Below are 23,606 nucleotides of genomic sequence, written 5' to 3' on the forward strand. Positions count from 1 at the left end.
CACACAGTAACCAACGGCTTCTACATCGCAAATACGTCATGAAATTATCGCTCCAGCGTCGTGCATTGCGAAGTGTGACCGCTGTCTACGACGCTGGAGCGATATTGGAGCGACGCTGGAGCGTCACGGATCGTGCCATCGTAGCGACCAAAGTGCCACTGTGAGACCGTACCCTAAGATTCCAGAAAGCTCTCTCCTGCCAAATGATTTCTACAGAGCTGCTCACCTCCCTCTCACTGCCAGCTCCTGAATGGGTGTTATCAGTCTTGCAAAATAACCAGCCCCCAACATCAGCATTTTCCTGATTAGTTTTAATCACTGCTTACCTTGTTAAATATCTGTTATCTCTATAGGTACAAAGGAATAACAGTATAGATTGCATAACAAGCACCAACACTGTTGGACTACTTTCACACATCCGTTTGTTGCCGTCAGGCACAATCCGGCGAATTGTGAAAAAAAAAAAAAAAAAAAAAAAGGGATCCGTGTTTTTCCCATAGTCTTGTATTATCGCCGGATGGCCTTCCGTTCCGTTCGTTTCTTGCCGGTCCGGCGGCCGGACAAAACGTACAGAGGAACGTTTCTTGTTCCGGCAAAAAACCTGGCGGCGCCGCAATCGTCGCCGTCCTTTTTTTCTAACTATGGACGCCTATGGGCGCTGGATACGCTACATGACGATATCCGGCGCCGGAGTCCGGCCTCCAAACTGACCTATGTCATCACAGGTCATTGCCGCAGGGCATTACTGGGAATGGGAGCTTCCGGGAGCATCGCGAGCATGGTGAAGGCTTCGGGGGCCACCGGAAGGTGAGTATCCCGGATCCGGCTGAGAAACTGATCCAGTGCCTCAGTTTCTCAACTACTTTAGCTGGATCCAGCAATCCGTCACGCCGCCGGATTATGCCTGATGGCGCTGGACGGATGTGTGAAAGTAGCCTTAATGCGCTACAGAAGCATAAGCTCAGTAGAAGGAAACTGACTAAAACTGTCACTCCAGGATAAGTGCCTCCCCTCCCCCTCCCCCAGGAGACTGCAGAACTGTGTGCTGCACAAGATACACCCTTGAGAATACCTCTTTAAATGATTTATAATGCAGAGTTTTGCTGAGGGTTTCTATATATTGGTGGTTTTGTATTATTATTTTTTTTCTTAATTTGCAGGGATCACCTGTCGGAGCTTCATGGAAACATGTTTGTTGAGGAATGTACAAAATGTGGCAAGTGAGTATCTACAAAATTATTTTACTTATTATTATTATTATTATTATTATTATTATTTTAGATTTTGTAATATAATCAATGGAGAAACAGGCATAGCAATGCTTCTAGCTGGTGGTATTTATTTATGCTGTTGGAATCTCTATTTTGAAAGATTATTTTACTGTAAGATTCTTGTGTCAAACTGTGAGCAGTTCCTCCAGCTGTAGGGAGGTTATGCTTTTTTGTATCTCGCCATGTTATATCTACTGTGGTGTAAAAAAGTGTTTGCTCCCTTCCTAATGTATTATTCTTTTGAATATTTATCACACTTGAATGTTTCAGATCACCAATCAAATTCAAATATTAGCCAAAGATAATACATGTAAACAAAAAATGCAGTTTTTAATTGAAGGTTTTTATTATTAAGGCAAAAAGAAATCCGAACCTACTTGGCTCTGTGTGAAAAAGTGATTTCCCCAGTGGAGACATGGGGGGTCGGTGGGTGCACCGGTCCGCTAGTCGAAACCGCATGGACCAGGGATCAACCCACCGAAGTCCCACTCTCCTTTTAACGTGGGCATAATGCTACTCAGAAAGCACAGGGTGACAATGCTTGAAGCACATTGAACCACAGAACAGGCAGATAACACATAGAACAGTCCCAGCAAAATACCCCAACATGGTGCTCATTAGCTTCTCACCATTCCATTGACTCACCGGGATAATGGCAGCTGTTACTTCAGAGGTCCCATGGTCCCATGGTGGCGCACACACAGAGAGGAGATAACAAGTGTAGGAAGATTGCAGTCCATTGAGGTACAAAGCCAGTTGAGCCAAGGGCCACAACCTGGCTTCTCCCAACATCTCCATGAAGCCAGGCAACCGGCTGGTCCCAATCCTGGCTTTCTCCAAACATATCCATGGTTCCACGATGGTCAACGGAGCAGATCTGTATTCTCCCATCCGGAGCCGAGGTCCCCTAGGTTGTTTCCTCTTCAATGATAGACCCGTGTCCCTCGTGATTGAGCCGTGATGTATTGGTAGCAGTCCTGTAGGGTCCCCTGGATGTTTGGATGTCTTGGCGGCATTTCTGGCTGCCTCTCTCTGTCTCTCCCTATGCAGAGGCATATAACCTATTTTTATACTTAACAAGTGTCCTTCATTCAGTATTGACATAAAGGGTAAGAATGGGGATGAGACCAAGTAGCATTACTTGATTATTTAATCTATTTGCATATTTTTTCCTCCACTGTATTCGAAGTTGCCAAACTATTTGGCCTGCACAATACAGAAGTAGCTTGTCAGTTAAATTCACTAGTCATCAAGGATAAGATCACAATGTTATACGAAATGTCAATAATACAGGCTTACACAAGCAAAAGTCTGTTTTCTTGACCAACACATACATTCAACATACAAATAAGTCTATTCTTCTTGGTTAGCTAAAAATTAGTCATCTGGTTAATTAAGATACAATGCTGTCGCAACACCCTCTAAACCTAATACCTGGTTGGGCCATCCTTAGCAGCAACAAGTGCAATTAAGTGTTTCCAAAAACTGGCAATGAGTCTTTTACAACGCTTTAGAGGAGTTTTGGCCCACTCATCTTTGCAGAATTGTTGTAATTCAGCCAAATTGGAAAGTTTCCAAGTATAAGCCTCCATGCCACAGCATCTCAATCAGATTAAAGTCAGAACTTTGATTAGGCCACTTCATCTTTAATTTTATTTTTTTTAAGTCATTCAGAGGTGGACTTGCTGGTGTGTTTTGGATTATTGCGCTCCTGCATGACCCGATTGCTCTTCGGCATGATGTCACAAACAGATGGCTGGACATTGTCCTTCAGGGTTTTTTTTTTTTTGCAGAAAGCAGAATTCATGGTTCCATTTACCACAGCCAGTTTTGGGAGTCCTGGAGCAGCAAAACTGTCCCAAACCATCACACTACCACCACCATATTTTACTGTTATGATGTTCCTTTTCTGAACAGGTGTGTTTCTTCTATGCCAGATGTAGTGAGACATACATCTTCAAAAAAGTTAAACTTTTGTCTAATCTGTCCACAGAGTATTCTCTCAAAAGTCTTTGGGATCGTCAAGATGTTTTCTGGAAAATTGAGACAAGCCTTTATATTCTTACCGCTCAGCAGCGGGTTTTTGTCTTGGAACGCTGCCATGCAGGCCACTTTTGCCCAGTCTTTCTTATGGTGGAGTCTTGAACACTGACCTTAACTGAGGCAAGTGAGGCCAGCAGCTCTTTGGATGTTGTTGTGGGGTCTTTTGTAACCTCTTGGATGTCGTCGCTGTGTTCTTGGGGTAATTTTGGTTGGCCGGCCACTCCTGGGAAGGTTCACCACTATTCCATGTTTTTTCCATTTGAGGATAAGGACTCTCACTATGGTTCGCTAGAATCCCAAAGCTTTAGAAAAGGCTTTACAACCGTTTCCAGTCCAGACTGATGGTTCTTAATTACTTTTTTCCCTTCCCCATGACAGCACCGTTACGTGAGAGATAGCTCCCGCCCCCAGAAACAGGAAACCTGCAGCTGAGATAAAAAGATGGTGGCGGCACCTCCTCAGTTTGGTTTCCTGTTCCTGCAGGAAAGCCTGCGACGCTGTACCTCCGGAGGGATCCCCTCTGTTGATACTGGTCCGGAGACCTAGGTCCGCGGCAGGGGCAGCTAGATGCGGTGACCCGCACCGCTGGTGATCTCAGTGCTGCCGTACGGTGCGTCTCACCCGGCGACCGCTCCTGGCTGGAGACTGGGCCGGGGTAGGCGGTGTGTCCATCACGACGCTGGCGCCGAGTGAATGGAATGACTTCCGGGTTACCCCGGAAGTGACGTCACATGCCGAGGAGGAGCTCTCACCTCATATTATTTAAAGGGCCAGTGCGGAACACAACGGTGGCAATAGCCTCTCAAGCAGAATGGCGGACCCGACTGGAATCGCCCATGCCAGTGGAAAACAACTCAGACTGCCATGGTACTAAAGCTCTGGTGGGTGAGTGCCTTTGTAAGGCAAAACATGTCAGTAATGGTGTCTTTCTGTGTCATGTTAAGGGAAGGAAGGCCACAAGTAAGTATAAAAATAGTGTGTGTGCACTGTGTGATAAAGCCTTCCCTAGAACATATGAGAAGCGGATTTGTCACTTATGCATAGACAAAACTGTGGCCGAGGAGCCATTATCCTTAATAATAATAATAATAATAATAATAATAATTTTATATAGCGCCAACATATTCCACAGCACTTTACAAATTATAGAGGGGACTTGTACAGACAATAGACATTACAGCATAACAGGAATCACAGTTCAAAATAGATACCAAGAGGAATGAGGGCCCTGCTCGCAAGCTTACAAACTATGAGGAAAAGGGGAGACGAGAGGTGGTAACAATTGCTTTAGTTATTCAGACCAGTCATAGTGTAAGGCTCAAGTGTTCATGTAAAGCTGCATGAACCAGTTAACTGCCTAAGTATGTAGCAGTACAGACACAGAGGGCTATTAACTGCATAAAGTGTATGAGAACATGATGCGAGGAACCTGGTTATGGTTTTGTTTTTTTTGAATGGGCCACACAGGGATAGTTAGGTTAATGCGTTGAGGCGGTAGGCCAATCTGAACAAATGAGTTTTAAGGGCACGCTTAAAACTGTGGGGATTGGGGATTAACCTAGGTAGTGCATTCCAAAGAATCGGCGCAGCACGTGTAAAGTCTTGGAGACAGGAGTGGGAGGTTCTGATTATTGAGGATGCTAACCTGAGGTCATTAGCAGAGCGGAGGGCACGGGTAGGGTGGTAGACTGAGACCAGAGAGGAGATGTAGGGTGGTGCTGAGCCATATAGTGCTTTGTGGATGAGGGTAGTAGTTTTGTACTGGATTCTTGAGTGGATGGGTAACCAGTGTAATGACTGGCACAAGGTAGAGGCATCGGTGTAACGGTTGGTGAGGAATATGATCCTGGCTGCAGCATTCAGGACAGATTGGAGTGGGGAGAGTTTGGTAAGAGGGAGGCCGATTAGTAGAGAGTTACAATAGTCCAGACGAGAATGAATAAGTGAAACAGTAAGCGTTTTTGCAGAGTTGAAAGTAAGAAAAGGGCAAATTCTAGAAATGTGTTTGAGATGCAGATAAGAGGAGCGAGCCAGTGATCGGATGTGGTGGGGTGAATGAAAGCTCGGAATCAAGTATGACTCCAAGGCAGCGGGCATGTTGCTTTGGAGTGAACCGCACACGGAGATGGCAATGTCAGGCAAAGGTAGGTTAATGGAGGGAGAAAACACGAGGAGTTCAGTTTTTGACAGGTTCAGTTTCAGATAGAGGGAGGACATTACAGCGTTAAGACAATCACTGGTGTTTTTTAAAAAGGTCGACGTGATAACAGGAGAAGTGTATAATTGGGTGTCGTCAGCATAGAGATGGAACTGGAAACCAAATGTACTGATTGTTTGTCCAATAGGGGCAGTATACAAAGTATACAAACATAAAAGCTATTGTTAGGGATGAGGTAAAAATCACAGTAAAAGAGCAAATGAAACCTGGTTTACATAGCTCGGAAAATCCATCTCCTACACCTGCCCAAATCTCTGACGTAGACTTTGAGGGTAAATCGGGGGAATTGGGTAAATCGGGGGAATTACCGGTTGTTGAAGACTCAGATTTAGACTCTTCAGATGAAGAGTGTGGTCGGCCATATGTACTATCTGAAGATGTTGGAAAGTTACTTAAACTTGTCAGATCTACTCTGGGGGTTGAAAAGCCGAGAGAGCAGCAATCAGTCCAGGACTCTGTTTAGTAATCTGGAAGGGAAAAAACTGAGAGTTTTTCTCTTTCATGATAATGTATTAAATTTGATTAAAAGAGAATGGAAATAGCCAAACTAAAACATTTCAATTCCTCAGGCTTTAAAACGTAAATATCCATTTGACAAAGAAATCTGAGAGAAATGGGAAAAAGCTCCTAAACCAGATGCTGTCATTACGAGTACCTCCAGGGGCATAGCTCTTCCATTTGAGGATATGGGTGCCTTAAAGGATCCCCTTGGCAAGAAAGCTGATGCCTTCCTAAAATCCGCATGGGAGGCATCAGCATGGTCATTTAAACCGGGTGTAGACGCCACTTGCACGGCCCGTGCCATGGTCAAATGGTTAGAAGAACTGAGTGAACAGATAAGCGACAAGTGCCAAGAGATAGACTCTTGGAAGCAATAGCTTCATTACAAAATGCGGCGGGATTCTTAGAGGAGGCCCCCTTTGACTCTGTTCAATTAGCTGCCCTCTCCAACTCAGGCCGTAGAGCACTATGGTTAAAGATTTGGACTGCTGACTTTCAATCGAAAGTAAAGCTCTGCGCAGTCCCTTGTGAAGTACAATATCTGTTTGGGAAAGCGTTAGACGTAATTTTAGAAAAAGCAGCGGATAAGAAAAAGCATTTCCCCCTCCCTCCTTCTTTAGACGTCGTTGGAGTGACTCCCGTCGGTCCTTTCCGGGATCAGGGAAAGGGGACTGAGGCCGACCAGGTGATAAATCTATGCGAGGGAAGACCTGGAACGAAAGAAAAGGAGAATTCTTCTTCATCAAACCTCCTAGTAAACCAGATCCCAAACAACAATGACGCCGAATTCCGAGTGGGGGGGAAGACTTCGGTTCTTTGTCCATCAGTGGGTAGAGTTATCAATCTCACGATGGATAACCAACCTATTATCTGAGGGTCTACGGTTAAATTTCATCACCCCCCCCCCCTCCTCAACAAGTAGAAATCACTCATGTAGCCAAGAAAAATAAACCAATATTAGAGAGGGAAGTTCATCTCCTTTATGGAAAAGGACGTCCTAAAGGTACCAGCCCAAGAGGTAGGAAGGGGGTTTTACAGCACCCTGTTCCTCACGCCAAAACCGAAAGGTTCATTAAGAACAATGTTCAATTTAAAAACACTGAACCAAAATACCAGAGCAGAAAAGTTCAAAATGGAAACTCTAGAAACGACAGTAAAATTGCTGTATCTGGGCTGTTACATGGCAGTGATAGATCTCACAGATGCTTACTACCATGTACCAATTTGTGTAGAGCATCAGCAGTATCTCAGATTGGTAGTACAGGTAAATCAAGTTCCCACTCGTCTACAGTACCAGTGTCCTCCCTTCGGGGTATCGGTGGCACCCCGTATCTTCACAAAGATAATTTCCAAAATGGCTTCCTTCGTGAGGAGGGAAAATATTTTATTACTACCCTATTTAGATGATTTTCTCCTTGTAGCAAACAACAAGGAAGACTGTGTAAAGGCAGTCACGAGAACGGGAACTGCTGACCAAGTTGGGATGGATAATAAATTAAGAGAAAAAAATCAAGAATGGTTCCAGTTCAGATACAGGAATTCCTCAGGATCCAATTAAACTCAATCAGGCAAGATTGTGTCCTTCCAGACAGGAAAGTCGAACACATAAAACAAAAGATAAAGCAAACACAAGCTGTCAGGTCCATCTCGGTGAGAGAGGCCATGCCCCTTCTAGGTATGCTAACGGCAACAATCCCAGCAGTTCGATGGGCACAAATACATTCAAGGGAATTACAGTGGCAGATTCTGGCTGAGCAAGCAAAAAACCCCTACAATCTAAACCGAAGGATTGCCTAAATTGGTGGCTAGAATCCGGAAATCTAAAAAAGGGTGAACCGTGGTCGGTCAAAAACCCGTTGGTACTGATCACGGATGCAAGTCCTTTCGGCTGGGGTGCACATCTAACAGGTCAAATACTACAGGGCCTATGGGACCCCCCCCAATGGAGACAGCATCCTCCAGCCTTCACCCCGAATTCTGTTTTCAACTTCCTGACCAGGCCATTTTTTTCAATTCTGACAACTGTCACTTTATGAAGTCATAACTGTGAAACGCTTCAACGGATCCTGGTCATTCTGAGATTGTTTTCTCATGACGTATTGTACTTTATGATAGTGGTAAAATTTCTTCGTTTTGACTTGCGTTTATTTGTGAAAAAAAATGGAAATTAGGCGAAAATTTTGCAATTTTTGAACTTTGAATTTTTATGCCCTTAAATCAGAGAGATATGTCACAAAAATTAGTTAATAAATAACATTTCGCAAATATGTACTATACATCAGCACAATTTTGGAGCCAAAATATTTTTTGCTCAGGAAGTTATAAGGGTTAAAATATGACGTGCGATTTTTCATTTTTTCAATAAAATTTAGGAAACCATTTTTTTTAGGGACTACCTCACACTTGAAGTTACTTTGAGGGGTCTATATAACAGAAAATACCCAAAAGTGACACCATTCGATAAACTGCACCCCTCAAGGTACTCAGGACCACGTTCAAGAAGTTGATTAATCCTTCGGGTGCTTCAGAGGAGCTGAAGCAATGTGGAAGGAAAAAATTAACATTTAACTTTTTAGTCACAAAAATGATCTTTCGGCATCACTTTTTTTATTTTCACAAGTGAAAAAGGAGAAAATGGTCCACTAACATTATTGAGCAATTTCTCCTGAATACGTCGATACCCCATATGTGGGGGGAAAACCACTGTTTGGGCTCACAGCAGGGCTCAGAAGGGAAGGAGCGCCTTTTGACTTTTTGAACGCAAAATTGGCTGAAATTGAGAGTGGACGCCATGTTGCGTTTGAAGAGCTCCTGATGTGCCTAAACATTGGAAAACCCCCACAAGTGACCCCATTTTGGAAACTAGACCCTTTAACAAACTTATGTAGCTGTGTGGTGAGCACTTTGAACCCCCAGGTGCTTCACAGAAGTTTATAACGTAGAGCCGTGAAAAAAAATATCAAATTTTTACCACAAAAATGATCTTTTAGCCCCAATTTTTTTATTTTCACAAAGGTAGCGAGAAAAAAATAAACCAATAAAGTTGTTGCACATTTTCTCCTGAATACGCCGATACCCCATATGTGGGGGAAAACCACTGTTTGTGCGCACGGCAGGGCTCAGAATGGAAGGAGTGCCGTTTTGGATTGCAGACTTTGATGGAATGGTCTGCGGGCATCAGGTTGCATTTGCAGAGCCCCTGATGTGCCTAAACATTGGAAAACCCCCAAAAGTGACCCCATTTTGGAAACTAGACCCTTTAACAAACATATGTAGCTGTGTGGTGAGCACTTTGAACCCCTAGGTGCTTCACAGAAGTTTATAACGTAGAGTCGTGAAAAAAAAACACATTTTTCCCACAAAAATGATCTTTTAGCCCCAATTTTTTTTATTTTCACAAAGGTAACGGGAAAAAATAAACCACTAAAGTTGTTGCGCAATTTTCTCCTGAATACGCCGATACCCCATATGTGGGGGAATACCACGGCAGGGCTCAGAATGGAAGGAGTGACGTTTTGCATTGCAGATTTTGATGGAATGGTCTGCAGGTGTCATGTTGTGTTTGCAGAGCCCCTGATGTGCCTAAACAGTGGAAACCCCTCACAAGTGACCCCCATTTTGGAATGTACACCCCTGAATGAATTTATCTAGAGGCATAATTTTATAGTATTGATTATAATGCTTTTTGTTTTACTGGTGTATGAATTTATAATGTGGTGTTATTTGTAAGATGTGCGGGGTACATCAGATTTATAAAAGTGTGTTGTGTCAACAGGGTATAAACTAATTTTATTTGTGGATATGTGGTACGCTTTGAAACAATCCTTAATGCAAAGGACAGGTTTCCCAGGGCAGGTTTCACAATGGTAAATTGTGTCCTTTCGGATTCCCCTCTTGGAGCATACTCTGCACCGTTTTTGTGATCGTCCTGTCCTCGCTGTTTGGGGAACCTGTCCTGGGAAATGTTGACCTGGGACAATACGGACACTATCAGATTCAGAAGTACTGGGGCCCTCACCTCCCCGAGTGCCAAACATTAGGGCCTTGATGACTTCCTCCTGAAACTGAAGGAAGATCCCCGTATTGTCTGCAGATCGGGACAGCACAAAAGCATTATACAGTGCCATCTGTACAATGTGCACCGCCAATTTTTTGTACCATACTTTGGCTTTTCGCATGGCACTGTTTGGTTGGAGGACCTGATCTGAACGATCCACACCCCCCATGTACCTATTGTAATCCAAGATACAATCTGGCTTTCGGACTTGTGCTATGGTCCCACGAACAGTGACAAAGGTGCTGTTGTCACGGTGTATGGTGGTCAGGATAAGGACATCCCTTTTGTCCTTATACTTTACCACCAGCATGTTTTCGCTGCATTGGGCTCTGCTTTCCCCTTTTCTCAGCATTGCCCAATTAGCGGATGCTTCGCTGATTTTTTTCGCACGGTGCCACAAGCAGCTGTACCTCTGGCAGAGAGGGCCTTGAAGAGTGGGATGCTGGTGTAAAAGTTGTCAATGTAGAGGTGATAACCCTTATCCAGCAATTTTCCCACTCACCCCAGGATGGGGGGGCATTCAGGGAGGGTTAATTTGGGTGTCCTTCCCTCGTAGACACTAAATCTGTGGGTGTACCTTGAGGTACTCTCGCACAGTTTGTACAGCTTTATTCCGTACCTGGACCTCTTAAGGTACCTTCACACGAAGCGACGCTGCAGCGATAGCGACAACGATGTCGATCGCTGCAGCGTCGCTGTTTGGTCGCTGGAGAGCTGTCACACAGACCGCTCTCCAGCGATCAACTATGCCGAGGTCCCCTGGTAACCAGGGTAAACATCGGGTAACTAAGCGCAGGGCCGCGCTTAGTAACCCGATGTTTACCCTGGTTACCAGAGTAAAATCTAAAAAAAACAAACAGCACATACTTACATTCACGTCCCCCTGCGTCCACTTCCTGACTGACTGAGCGCCGTACAGTGAGAGCAGAGCGGTGACGTCACCGCTGTGCTGCTTTCACTTTCACTTTGCGGCGCTGAGTCAGAGGAGGAAGCAGACTGCAGGGGACGCAATGTGAGTATGTGCTGTTTGTTTTTTTTACATTTTACGCTAGTAACCAGGGTAAACATCGGGTAACTAAGCGCGGCCCTGCGCTTAGTAACCCGATGTTTACCCTGGTTACCAGTGTAAAATATCGCTGGTATCGTTGCTTTTGCTTTCAAACACAACGATACACAGCGATCGGACGACCAAATAAAGTTCTGGACTTTATTCAGCGACCAGCGACATCACAGCAGGATCCTGATCGCTGCTGCGTGTCAAACGAAACGATATCGCTAGCGAGGACGCTGCAACGTCACGGATTGCTAGCGATATCGTTATAATGTCGTTTCGTGTGAAGGTACCTTTACTGGGCAGGTATTGTCGGAATTTTAGCCTCCCTTTGAAATGAACGAGATATTCATCAATAGCGATGTCCCTCTGGGGTATGTACGCCTCAGCAAATTTTCTGCTGAAGTGTTCAACCACTGGCCGAATTTTATATAGACGATCAAAGTTAGGATCGTCTCGGGGAGAACACTGCGCATTATCACTATAATGCAAAAATCTTTGGATCCCTTCAAAGCGTGTCCTTGTCATGGCCATGCGGGATACCGGTGTACTGTAGAGAATATCAGTACTCCAGTACTGACGAATCTCTGTTTTTTCATTAAGCCCATATGCAGCACAATTCCCCAAAATGTCATCATCTCTGCATTTACGGGAGTCCATCTGGCGTATGATGACGTGGGATTTTGGGTGAAAAATTGCTGGGCATACAGGTTCGTCTGGGCCACCATAAGATTTATTATTTCCTCACTGAAAAAGAATTTGAAGAAGTCAATTTCAGTGAGGCCAGTGGTGTCAAACTGGATTCCTGAGCTGCTGCTGAAATCCAGAATGACAGGCTAAAAATTTTCAGGGGGTGCAATCCATATGGGATCGATTTACTGCAGGAGTTGCCTGGGTCCTAGGGCACCTAGTTGGGGGGTCCTTCCTCACCAGATGAGGAGGAGGAGGAATAGAGGAATGTGGGATCTTCCTCACTGGCTGTATCTGTGTCGGACGCAAGGATGGCTTAAGCCTCCTCTGGTGAATAGCGCCTTGTTGACGAATGGGCCATTTTTATTTTTTTTTCCCAAACCTCGGGGATGTTTATGTAAGTGGTGCTTTTACACGTGTAATGTGTGGGGCTTGTGTATAGGGTACTCTTTATTATAACAAAACAGAGAAAAAAAGAACTAGAGAGGTAAAATGTAGAAGACAAAATGTAAAGAAAAATCAGATTTTAGAAAAAGTTTGTGTAAAAAAAAAAAAAAACTTTCACTACACTAATGCCTCCCTATAAATTTATTCGACGAAAATTCTTTTTTACAAAAGAAAAACGGACGTCACCAACAATGTGACGTAAGCTCCCCTAATGTACTCGCTAAAAAGTTAATCGACGCAAGTAATTCTTTTTTTTACAAAAGAAAAACGGTCTTCACCCACAATGTGATGTACGCTCCCCCAATGCACTTTTTATGCAAGAAAAAAAAAAGCTACTCCCTACCTATAAATCTACTCTGTACTTTTTTTTTTTCTAAAACAAGATCGGTCGTCACTAACGCTGTGACGCCGGCTGTACTAATACGCTACCACTAAAACTACGCTGTACAATTTTTTTTTTCCTCTAAAAGATCGGTCGTCACTAACAATGTGATGCCGGCTACGCTACCTTGCTATATCTAAAACTATGCTGTACTAACTACTGTTAATTTTTTCTAAAAAAAAACTTGGACGTCGCTTAGACTGCGAAGTCGTGGCGCAGTCTCTGATCATCAGCGATACTGATCAAAGCTGCGGACACAGGAAGAGCACGAATGCTCTGCGCTGGACGCCGCGCACAGGGAAAAAAGCGCAAAAAAGTGCGCAAAAACTATTTTTTTTTGCCTTCCTCTGGATGAATATGTTAGGGCATGTTAGGTTAGGCTATTGATTGAACTAGATGGACTTAGTCTTCCTTCAACCTTAATAACTATGTTACTATGTAATTGGAGGGAGGAGAGGGAGGGGGGATGGGAAAGGGGACGTCTAACACTGACGCTGGCTACGGTACTTTGCTGAGCCTGAAACTACACTGTGCTAACTACGATTATTTTTTCTAAAAATAAAAATTGGACTTTGCTCAGACTGCGAAGTCCGCTACACTAACTAGCTAAAAAAGAAAAATTCCCGTGGCGCCGTCTCTGATCAGCAGCGATACTGATCAAAGTGCTGCGGACACAGGAAGAGTACGAATGCTCTGCGTGGGACGCTGTGCACAGGGAAAAAAGCGCAAAAAAGTGCGCAAAAAAATCAATTGGAGGGGGGTACTGGAACAGGGAGGGGGGATGGGAAAGGTGACGTCAAACACTGACGCTGGCTACAAGCCTGAAACTACACTGTACTAACTACGATTATTATTTTTTCTAAAAGAAAAAAAATCGGACTTCTCTCAGACTGCAAAGTCTGCTACACTAACTAGCTAAAAAAAGAAAAAGTCCTGAGTATTTCAATTATAAAAACTATTTTTCTGTTGTGCTCATGGCAATAGCCGATGCGAACTGTCGCTTCATCGCCGTGGACATTGGAGCTTTTGGCCGTGGCAACGATTCACAGACTTTTAAGAACTCTGATATGGGCCGCCGTGTGTATGGCAAAAATTTTAATTTTCCACGGCCACAACCTCTCCCCAACACTCAAGGTCCACCAATGCCATTTATTTTGGTTGGTGATGAGGCCTTTCAGATGTGTGAAAACCTACTGAAGCCATATTCCAGCCGGGACTTGAACCACACTGAAAGGATTTTTAAATACAGACTGACCAGGGCCCGAAGAACAATAGAGTGTACCTTTGGGATTCTTGTCTCAAAATAGCGCATTCTTGCATCAGCCATTAATCTAAAAATAGAGACAGTCGACGAGGTGGTCAACGCCTGTGTGGTTCTGCACAATTACATAATGGCAAAGGAGCGGCCCAACATTGAACTGGATGAACCTGTTGGAAACCCATTGCCAGATTACCAGCATCACCCCCTGCGGTCAACAGTTGAAGTTGGCCACATGCGGAACCAATTTGCTGCCTTTTTTGATTCGGATATTGGACGTGTGTCATGGCAGGACAATGTTGTGTAAATGTCCTTTTGGGATTTTATCTGTACCAGTTATTTTCTTAAATGTTACAAATATTTCTCGTTAATAAACTTTATTTTTTGGTGTCTTGACAGTGTCTCCTATGTCTTTCCTCTACAAACCCAGGCTGTCCTCACACTAGCAGTATTAGGTTTGTATTTAATATCAGTATTTGTAATCCAAAACCAGGAGTGGGTGATAAAGGCTGAGGTGCTAGATATGTTAATATTATAATTTTCCTATAATTGTTCCAATCCATGTTTTGGCTTACAAATACTGATATAAAATACTGACCACATACTGCTAGTGTGAAGGCAGCCTTGTTGTTAGTGGTAAGGTTGTTGACGTCATTGCATCCTGATTCTGTTCTGCAGTATCCATTGGACACAGACTGAAGAGACAATGGCTGTCATACAAAACAGATCTATACTCAAGTCAGGTGTCAGAAATAATGAATTCATGATGCACATATAACAGCCTCATGCATTCACTATTTCTGACACATGTCCAGGTGAGCATAGATATGCCTTGTATGACCGCCATCGTCCCTTCACTTTGTGTGAAATAGATTACGTACACAGAAGAGAAAATAGAGGTTATACAAGGCAGTTCTCTACTCACAAGGTCAGATGTCCTAACTAATGAGTTTTTGGACACCTGACCTGTTGAGTATAGTTCTGCATTGTATTTCCGCCATTTTCTCTTCAGTCTGCAACACTAGTCACAGACTAAGCAGAAGGAAGAGATTATGGAGATAATACAATTATTAATTTTTTGGCCCATCTCATATCTCTATACTAAAGACACACAAAGCTGCAGTCTTTTACTTGCTAACTACTGGAGCTATGATGTGGCCAAAAAATTAACTGTTCGGCGCACGGTGTGTGTTGACTGCGGCGAAATACACAAGTAAACCACACATAATTGGGGGCAAAAAACAATATTATTTATTTTGTTATATACAAACTTTTTATTTAACTGCGCCTGCTTGGGGTAGAGTGATGTAAACGGGGGGTGTGAAGCTGTGAGGCCTGGCTAACTGGACGACGCAGAGGTGGCAGGAGAAGGGGCAATGAAACTTGTGGGGTCTGGTAGTTCGGGGATAGGGCTTGACACATGAGAGGCCTGAGACGCACTGGAAAGGTGAGACAAACCTGACATTACAGACACACTGGGAGGTGAGGGGGGAGGAATACTAAGAGTCCGCTGTTTTTTTTTTTTTTCCCCTTTCTGGGATTGCCAGGTTCTGGGAAGCCTCGGTGGGCTCATATGTCGTGGCATGGTCGTGGTTGATGATCTGTCAGAGTCCGGCTGCACTGTGCCAGAGTCCATAGTGCTCGTAGAGCGTGCAGCCATGCCAGAGTCCATAGTGCTCGTAGAGCGTGCAGCCATGCCAGAGTCCATAGTGCTCGTAGAGCGTGCAGCCATGCCAGAGTCCATAGTGCTCGTAGAAGGTGCAGCCATGCCAGAGTCCATAGTGTTCGTAGAGCGTGCAGCAATGCCAGAGTCCATAGTGCTCATAGAGCGTGCAGCCATGCCAGAGTCTATAGTGCTCGTAGAGCGTGCAGCCATGCCAGAGTCCATAGTGCTCGTAGAGCGTGCAGCCATGCCAGAGTCCATAGTGCTCGTAGAGCGTGCAGCCATGCCAGAGTCCATAGTGCTCGTAGAGCGTGCAGCCATGCCAGAGTCCATAGTGCTCGTAGAGCGTGCAGCCATGCCAGAGTCCATAGTGCTCGTAGAAGGTGCAGCCATGCCAGAGTCCATAGTGCTCGTAGAGCGTGCAGCAATGCCAGAGTCCATAGTGCTCATAGAGCGTGCAGCCATGCCAGAGTCTATAGTGCTCGTAGAGCGTGCAGCCATGCCAGAGTCCATAGTGCTCGTAGAGCGTGCAGCCATGCCAGAGTCCATAGTGCTCGTAGAGCGTGCAGCCATGCCAGAGTCCATAGTGCTCGTAGAGCGTGCAGCCATGCCAGAGTCCATAGTGCTCGTAGAGCGTGCAGCCATGCCAGAGTCCATAGTGCTCGTAGAAGGTGCAGCCATGCCAGAGTCCATAGTGCTCGTAGAGCGTGCAGCAATGCCAGAGTCCATAGTGCTCATAGAGCGTGCAGCCATGCCAGAGTCTATAGTGCTCGTAGAGCGTGCAGCCATGCCAGAGTCCATAGTGCTCGTAGAGCGTGCAGCCATGCCAGAGTCCATAGTGCTCGTAGAGCGTGCAGCCATGCCAGAGTCCATAGTGCTCGTAGAGCGTGCAGCCATGCCAGAGTCCATAGTGCTCGTAGAGCGGAAGGCCATGCCAGAGACCATAGCACTTGTAGAGCGGAAGGCCATGCCTGGGTCCTGCTGCATCGTGGTGGTGGCAATACGGAAGGCCATGCTTGGGTCCTGCTGCATCGTGGTGGTGGCGGTACGAAAGGCCATGCCTGGGTCCTGCTGCATCGTGGTGGTGGCGTTATGGAAAGCCATGCCTGGGTCCTGCTGCATCGTGGCGGTACTGAAGGCCATGCCAGGGTCCTGCTGCTTCATCGTGGTGTCAGTGGAGGAGGTCCAAGCAGGAGCAGCGGTTGTGATGGTGGCGGTGGGCTGTCCTACAGCACTCGGCATGGTGATGGTGCTGTAGTGGTGTCCGGCAGTGCTAGGAATAGAGGTGGCCGTGCAGTGGTATGCAGCAGAGGTCGGAAATGAGGTTAATCGTGACAGTGAAGGCACAGGTGGATATGCCGCCACAGTCTGCTGAAAATACCGACTCTGCTGCATAGCCTGCACATAAGCAGCGTTGCAGGCCTGCATGACACTAAGCTGGAGATCAGGAGTAAGGTGTTCAGATAGGTCCTGCTCAATTTGTTTAAAATAATGATGTGCTGGCCTCTGGAGGTCGGCTTTTACTTGGTCAAGGCTTTTGATGACCTCCTGGATACGTGTATTCATGTGGCTAAGGGAAATATCCATTCGGTCACCCAAAGCCTTGAGTCCTTCGTGAAAAACCGAGCTCAAGTGCAAAAACTCGGGCATGAGGGACCTGTCCGATGCCCTCTGCCACTGCCGGGAGGAGCCAAAAAAAAAAGGGGCAGAGGACTGTGAAAGGGGAAGACCTGATGGACCAGCTTCCTGGTCTCCAGTTTGTGTGGCAGGCCCACTTGCTGCAGCGCTGCTGGATGGCTGGGACGGGTCCGTGGCTGTCTGATGAAGGGTCCGTGGCTGTCTGATGAAGGACCGCTCCAGAACCTGGGCCAACAGTGCTGCTCCATGTGCTGTGAAAAAAGGAAAAAAAAAATTGATACCAAAAATTAACCAGGCACCAAGTCCTGTGGAATAGAAACATACAGATTATCGCAATACAACACAACCTAATGCACGGGAGAAATACTTACATTCTCTGGACAAGGACCGGTCTTAAAAATGCCAGAATGCGATGGTATTTGTACTTTCGGATCCTTGCTCCAAAACCACTGGGAACACGGCTCTCTTGACGCAGGTCCTTATTGAAGCGGTCCTTCATCGAATGCCAATTTGTTTTGACTCTGCCCATTGTTGAAATAAAAAAACATAATGGCTAGACAATGGACTTTTGGCCGTGCTCACACAACTGTGAGACTTTCTCTCATCACACACAGTTGTGTGAGCACGGCCAAGGTCTCTGCTGCTTCACACTGCATTGCAATACTTAACAAATGCAGTTCGGACCCGAGTTGGGGCGTTGTCCCAGCCATCCCACATCGCTTTGGCCACCTCATTCCATAGGCGCCGGATCGTCACATTGTCCGAGTGCTGTGGAACCGGATGTCCCACAACGGGACTCGCTCCTGGACAGGGAGATGAGGAGGTCATTTTCTATGAGGTCTTCATCCCGTTCTGGAACCTAAAAATTAAGTAAAGACGTTAATGTTGGATACATTAACATAAGGAAAAGAAAGAAAACAGAGGATGAGAAGTGGCATGAATAAGGAAAGTCAAGATACAAAAGGAGTCCAGAAGAAAATTGTAAATAAAGAGTAAAATACAGAAAGGAAGATTCAAGAATACTAAAGTGAGGATACAGTAAACAGTCAGCCTTGTATACTTACACGCTGCCGCCTTGACACTTTTCCGTGACCACGCTGCTCCTGCCCAGTCTCTGCCACAGTAGAAGTGCTCTAAAAAATGAAAAACAAAAATTGTCATGTGTAGATGTGACAGTGAATACTTACCAATCTGAGGAGGTGAGTACTCACTTCACTGACATGTTCTACTTCAGAAGGCCCAGGACGTTGCTCTTCATCAGAAGAAGAAGACATTCTGATGCATGCAGAAATAAATAAATAAAAGAAATTAAGACATGTAGAGACAGAAAATAGAAAATAAAGGCATTGGCTAGGATATACTCACATTGTTCAGAGTCTTGTTTCCTCCAAGCTGCTTTTGTCTGTCTCCTCTGCTTCTCTGTCTGCTGCGTAGTGACCTGCAACTGTCCACTCCCTCCCTTTATCACCTTGCATGTGGGGGGTGGCTAATCAGTGTCTAGACATGTTTTTCTCTGGTGCAACGCATATGCTTGCGGCCGCATGCGTTCACATAGACAGCAATGCGTTTTTTGGGTGCATTTCTACCGCTAACAACCGCATACGTTTCTAGGCGGCAAATTGACGCCTCTAAAATCACTACATGTAGCATTTACCACGCCAAACCGCAGACGACGAAACGACGCATGCGTCGTCAAACAATGCATAACGCAATCAAACGCAGACACTTGCGTTCCTAATGTTAAATATAGGAAAACACAACGCATGCGGATTATTGCGGAAGAAACGCTGCCGACACAACAGCAAATGTGAAACCGGCCATAGTGAAGTCCAAGCTATTTCTGTAGATCCCACATACACTATCTTTTGGGATGACAGAGTAATTCTAACTGACCCAGCCTTCCTACCAAAGGTCAATTCAAAATTTCACAGGGACCAGGAGATAGTTTTGCCTTCTTTTTGTACCAACCCAAAATCCCAGGGAGAAGAAACCTTCCATTGCCTTGATGTCAGACATTGCCTACTTCAATATCCAAAAGTATCAAAACCATGGCGACAGTCATCAGCCCTTTTTGTTTCCTTCCAAGGGGCAAACAGGGGAAGAAAGGCCAAAAAATCAACTATTGCACGGTGGCTTCGTATGGCCATCTCACTTTCCTACTCCTCTTCAGGACAAGCTCCTCCACTGGGTGTAAAAGACCCCTCTACAAGGGCCATCCCTACATCCTGGGCGGAAAGGGCAAATGCCTCTGTAGAACAGATCTGCAATGCAGCGGTATGGTCTTCACCCTCTACTTTCTTCGGCCACTATAGGCTCGATCTGGGGCTATCAAGTTGGGAGAAAAGTATTATCTGCTATTGTCCCACCATAGGAGTCTTTTTCTATTTCTTCCTCTCACGTAACGGTGCTGTCATGACCGTTTTTCCAGATCCATGACAGCACCGCATTAATTCCCGCCCTATCTTTATGATGGTTGTGTGATGCACAAAAATAAATAAATTAAAAGAAAAAATTATGAATGATGATGGGATAACATACACATATGTATAATTTGCTAATAAGTAAATGTCTTTGAAAAATGAACATAATATACGTATAACTGAACTAATAAAGCGGTTACCTTGCATACTCTGAAAACAAACTGAGGAGAGAAGTGCCGCCCCCATCTTTTATCTCTGCTGCAGGTTTCCTGTTCCTGGTTGCGGGAGCCATCCTTCACGTAACGGTGCTGTCATGGATCTGGAAAATCAAATTACCGGTAAGTAATTATCAGTTTTCTCATTTGTTACAAAATTTTTAAGGATCACTGGATGATGTCTAGGTTTCGAGGTTCTTTTTCTCTACTTCTACGCCATCTTCAGTGTCTATGATTTAAGTGATTTCTTGATTGAGAACAGTTGTGGTTAGGAAAATTGAACTCCGCTTCCCAAAGATGTGATAAACCACATTTTTTTTTTATCATGTTGTAAGGTGAGAAGGGGGACAATCACTTTTTCACACATGGCCCTGCAAGTTTGGTTTTTTTGTTTCCCTTAATAAAAGCTTACATTTTGTGTTTACTTTTTTGTGTGATAAACATATGACATTTATGTGTGACAAACTTGCAAAAGAATAAGAAATCACGAAGGGGGCAAACACTTTTTTACACCACTGTATTGTGACAAGTGAACACAGCAAATGCACCGTTTTTATTTTTGTCATGTATTTGATTAGAACTGCATTAAATGTCAGTCTGTGGATAGAAATGTATTTGTTTTTATTTTTAATCCCTTCAAGACATTTGCAGCACATGTATGTCTTGATTTGGAAGTACTTCCCGACCGATGCAGTATATATTCAGTTGCGCTCAAAAGTCTACTTACCCTGGCAGAATTTCTGCTTTCTTCACCTTTTTTCAGAGAATATGAATGCTAACACAAAAACTTTTTCTCCACTCATGGTTAGTGGTTGGGTGAAGCCATTTATTTTCAAACTACTTTGTTTTCACTTTTTAAATCATAATGTCAACCCAAAACATCCAAATGCCCCTGACCAAAATTGACATACCTTGGTGATTTTGGCCTGATAACATGCACAGAAGTTGACACAAATGGGGTTGAATGGCTACTAAAGGTAACATCACTACCCGTGACCTGTTTGCTTCTACCCAGTATGTGTGCATAAAAGCTGAGTGAGTTTCTTCGATCCAGAGAGACTCTTGCTTCTTTTATCCAGCCACTGACGATTCTGGATTGTGAGTCATGGGAAAAGCAAAAGAATTGTCAACTAATCTATGGGAATAGGTAGTTGAACTGTATAAAACAGGAAAGGGATACAAAAAGAAATCCAAGGAATCCACAACTAGCACAAAAGGATTCAAGATGTTGTTGATGTTAGAGGGGGCAATACACTGTATTAAGAAGTGGGAGTATCAGAGGCTATTCTGTTGTCGCAGGTCTCGACCTACTCTCTGATGAGTCCACTGTAGAGATGAAGTCACGGCACCGGAGAGATAAGACACAGTACGCCAGGGCTGTATTTGAAATATCTCTAGTTTTTAATGAGCTTACACACACTTTTATGCATTCTTGTGTTGGAGGCGGATTCCCCATGTATTGGCTAAGCGTCGGAGTGTTTTACTCCCTAATCTCCCTACAGTTTTGCAAACATATCTTACACAGTACATCATTCTTTATCTTACCAAGGACATTCACTCCTTCAATTAGTTCTTAGGAATTCACGATAACAGCACAATGAAGAATAGTGAATTATATCTTACTTTTCTGACCTCTAATAACACTTATACAAAATGGAGGCAAGCAAGATAGAATGGATTCAGCTCTAACAATTCCCACCAATGTGTTGCGAGCCACAGACTTGGGGAGGATGGTGTCCAACTATATCCCTCCCTTACAAGTAAATGCTACAGAGAAGGTGGAAGAAAGCAACCCACCTGAGATCCCATGCAAGCAGGGAAATTGTACCAATGCACAGGACTGTACGTATGTGGCAGCTGTGACCCGGAGTCAGGCTGTGGCTCAGACTCAACCCCAGAGACTAGAGGATGAGTCTTAGACAGAACTGCCAGCACAGGAGAACCATACTATGGCCCAGGAGCCTCCTCACATGGCAGACCCAACAAGGTCCCTGATAACCGACACTGAAGACTCAGCTTCAGCCCAGAGACTGGCAGTCCTACTAGGCCAGGGCCTGCAGACTGACATTGAGAGCTTCCAGGAGACCCTGCGGACAGACAAAGGGAGAATATACTGGGACCAGGGCAGACTGTATAAAGAGACTCTCCCCACGGATACTACAGAACATTGGGACTGTGAAAAGCAGCTGGTCGTTCCTTATCTATTTAGAGATAAGTTATTGAGAATTGCTCATGAAATTCCTCTAGCTGGACACCTTGGAATTCAAAAGACTAAAGCTCGCCTAACACATAATTTTTATTGGCCCAAGATGGGGACAGATATAGCCAATTACTTGTCGATCCTGTGTAGTTTGTCAGAGGGTTGGAAAGTCTGGGGATATACAGAATAGCTAAAGCTTTGGCAAAAAGTTCATCCTCACAGTGGTGGACTATGCTACACGATATCCTGAAGCTGTGGCACTGTCCTCCATCCGAGCAGACAAAGTGGCGGATGCTTTACTGAATGTTTTCTCTCGTGTGGGTTTCCCCAGGGAAATGTTAACCAATCAGGGAACCCAATTCTTGTCCAATCTGATGGAAAGCCTCTGCGAAAAGATACAAGTACAGCATTTTGTGGCCAGCGGCTATCATCCCCAAACCAACGGACTCTGCAAGCGTTTTAACCGAACATTAAAACAAATGCTCAAAATGCTGGTGGAGACTGAAGGAAGAGACTGTGAGCGGTACCGCCCTCATCTTTTGTTTGCGTAAAGAGAGGTACCCCAGGTGTCTACAGAATTCTCCCCATTTGAACTGGTTTATGGGAGGAGGGTCAGGGGGCCACTTGATTTAAGGACTGTTGGGAGGGCGACCTCAAAACTATGGGCGTCTCGTGGTCGAATATGTACTGCGGCTGAACATGCAAAGCGTCAGAAAGTATTTCATGTAAATATGTTGAAGGCTCATCATCACAGGGAGACCTTACCTGTCTGTAGCCTGCCTGAAGAGAGGGAGGCTGATCTGTTACTAGATGTGGGGGCTGGAACTCAGTAAATGGAGTCCCTGGAGTCGGCAGAGTTTAACCCTGAGCTATCCCACAGTCAGGGGTCTGAGCTGATGGGGGTGCTCAGCGAGTACACCAAAGTCTTCACAGGGGAGCCTGGGAGGACGCACTTAACAACTCACCATGTGGACTCTGGTACTAAACCCCAGTATGGCAGTCTGCATAACGGGTGTCAATTGAAAACATTATACACTGAGTAAAGCAAGAAAAAACATTTTTAAAATAAAAATAACAAGAGATGATCAAAATGTAATGGTGTAATACTTGCTAGGGAGTGAATGGCAGACCATTCGGAAAATAAAGAATGAAATCAAGAGGAACCGAACTAAGGTCTAATGAACAAAAATAGAATTAAACAATGATGGATAAATGTAATCCCCCCAATTTTTTTGTTTTTACTTTTTATTGAAAGATTCCACAAAATAATGTAACAGGCACGTGACATTGCAGTGTAAAATCAGAGTAATCCATCAAATCATCATTCACAATATCAATGATAAAATCCATACTTTCAATGACAAAACAAAATAAGTAAAATAGATCATTTAACACAGTGTATTCTCAGCAGCATTGCACCATCAACCAAGAAGTTCTTTATCAAGGTTCTGAGTATGTAACAGTTCAGGTTATAATAAGAAAATATTCCTGAGTTCACATAGAGCATCACGTTCATGCACTAAAAAAGAGAAACCTCAGGGATTATATCTCG

The 23,606-nt window shown here is 44.6% G+C and overlaps 1 protein-coding gene across 4 annotated transcripts in view; it reads left to right on the forward strand.

Annotated features, from left to right (window-relative positions):
• Window positions 1–23,606, forward strand: part of LOC143766626 (NAD-dependent protein deacylase sirtuin-6-like) — a 304,913-nt gene that overhangs the window by 144,144 nt on the left and 137,163 nt on the right. For all 4 annotated transcript variants that reach the window (XM_077254435.1, XM_077254441.1, XM_077254454.1 and 1 more), the window contains one exon: window positions 1,161–1,220. In XM_077254435.1, coding sequence (XP_077110550.1) covers window positions 1,161–1,220 — 60 coding nt within the window. The remainder of the gene's footprint in view (window positions 1–1,160; window positions 1,221–23,606) is intronic.

The sequence above is a fragment of the Ranitomeya variabilis genome, chromosome 1, assembly GCF_051348905.1.
Source record: "Ranitomeya variabilis isolate aRanVar5 chromosome 1, aRanVar5.hap1, whole genome shotgun sequence".
Classification (NCBI taxonomy): domain Eukaryota; kingdom Metazoa; phylum Chordata; class Amphibia; order Anura; family Dendrobatidae; genus Ranitomeya; species Ranitomeya variabilis.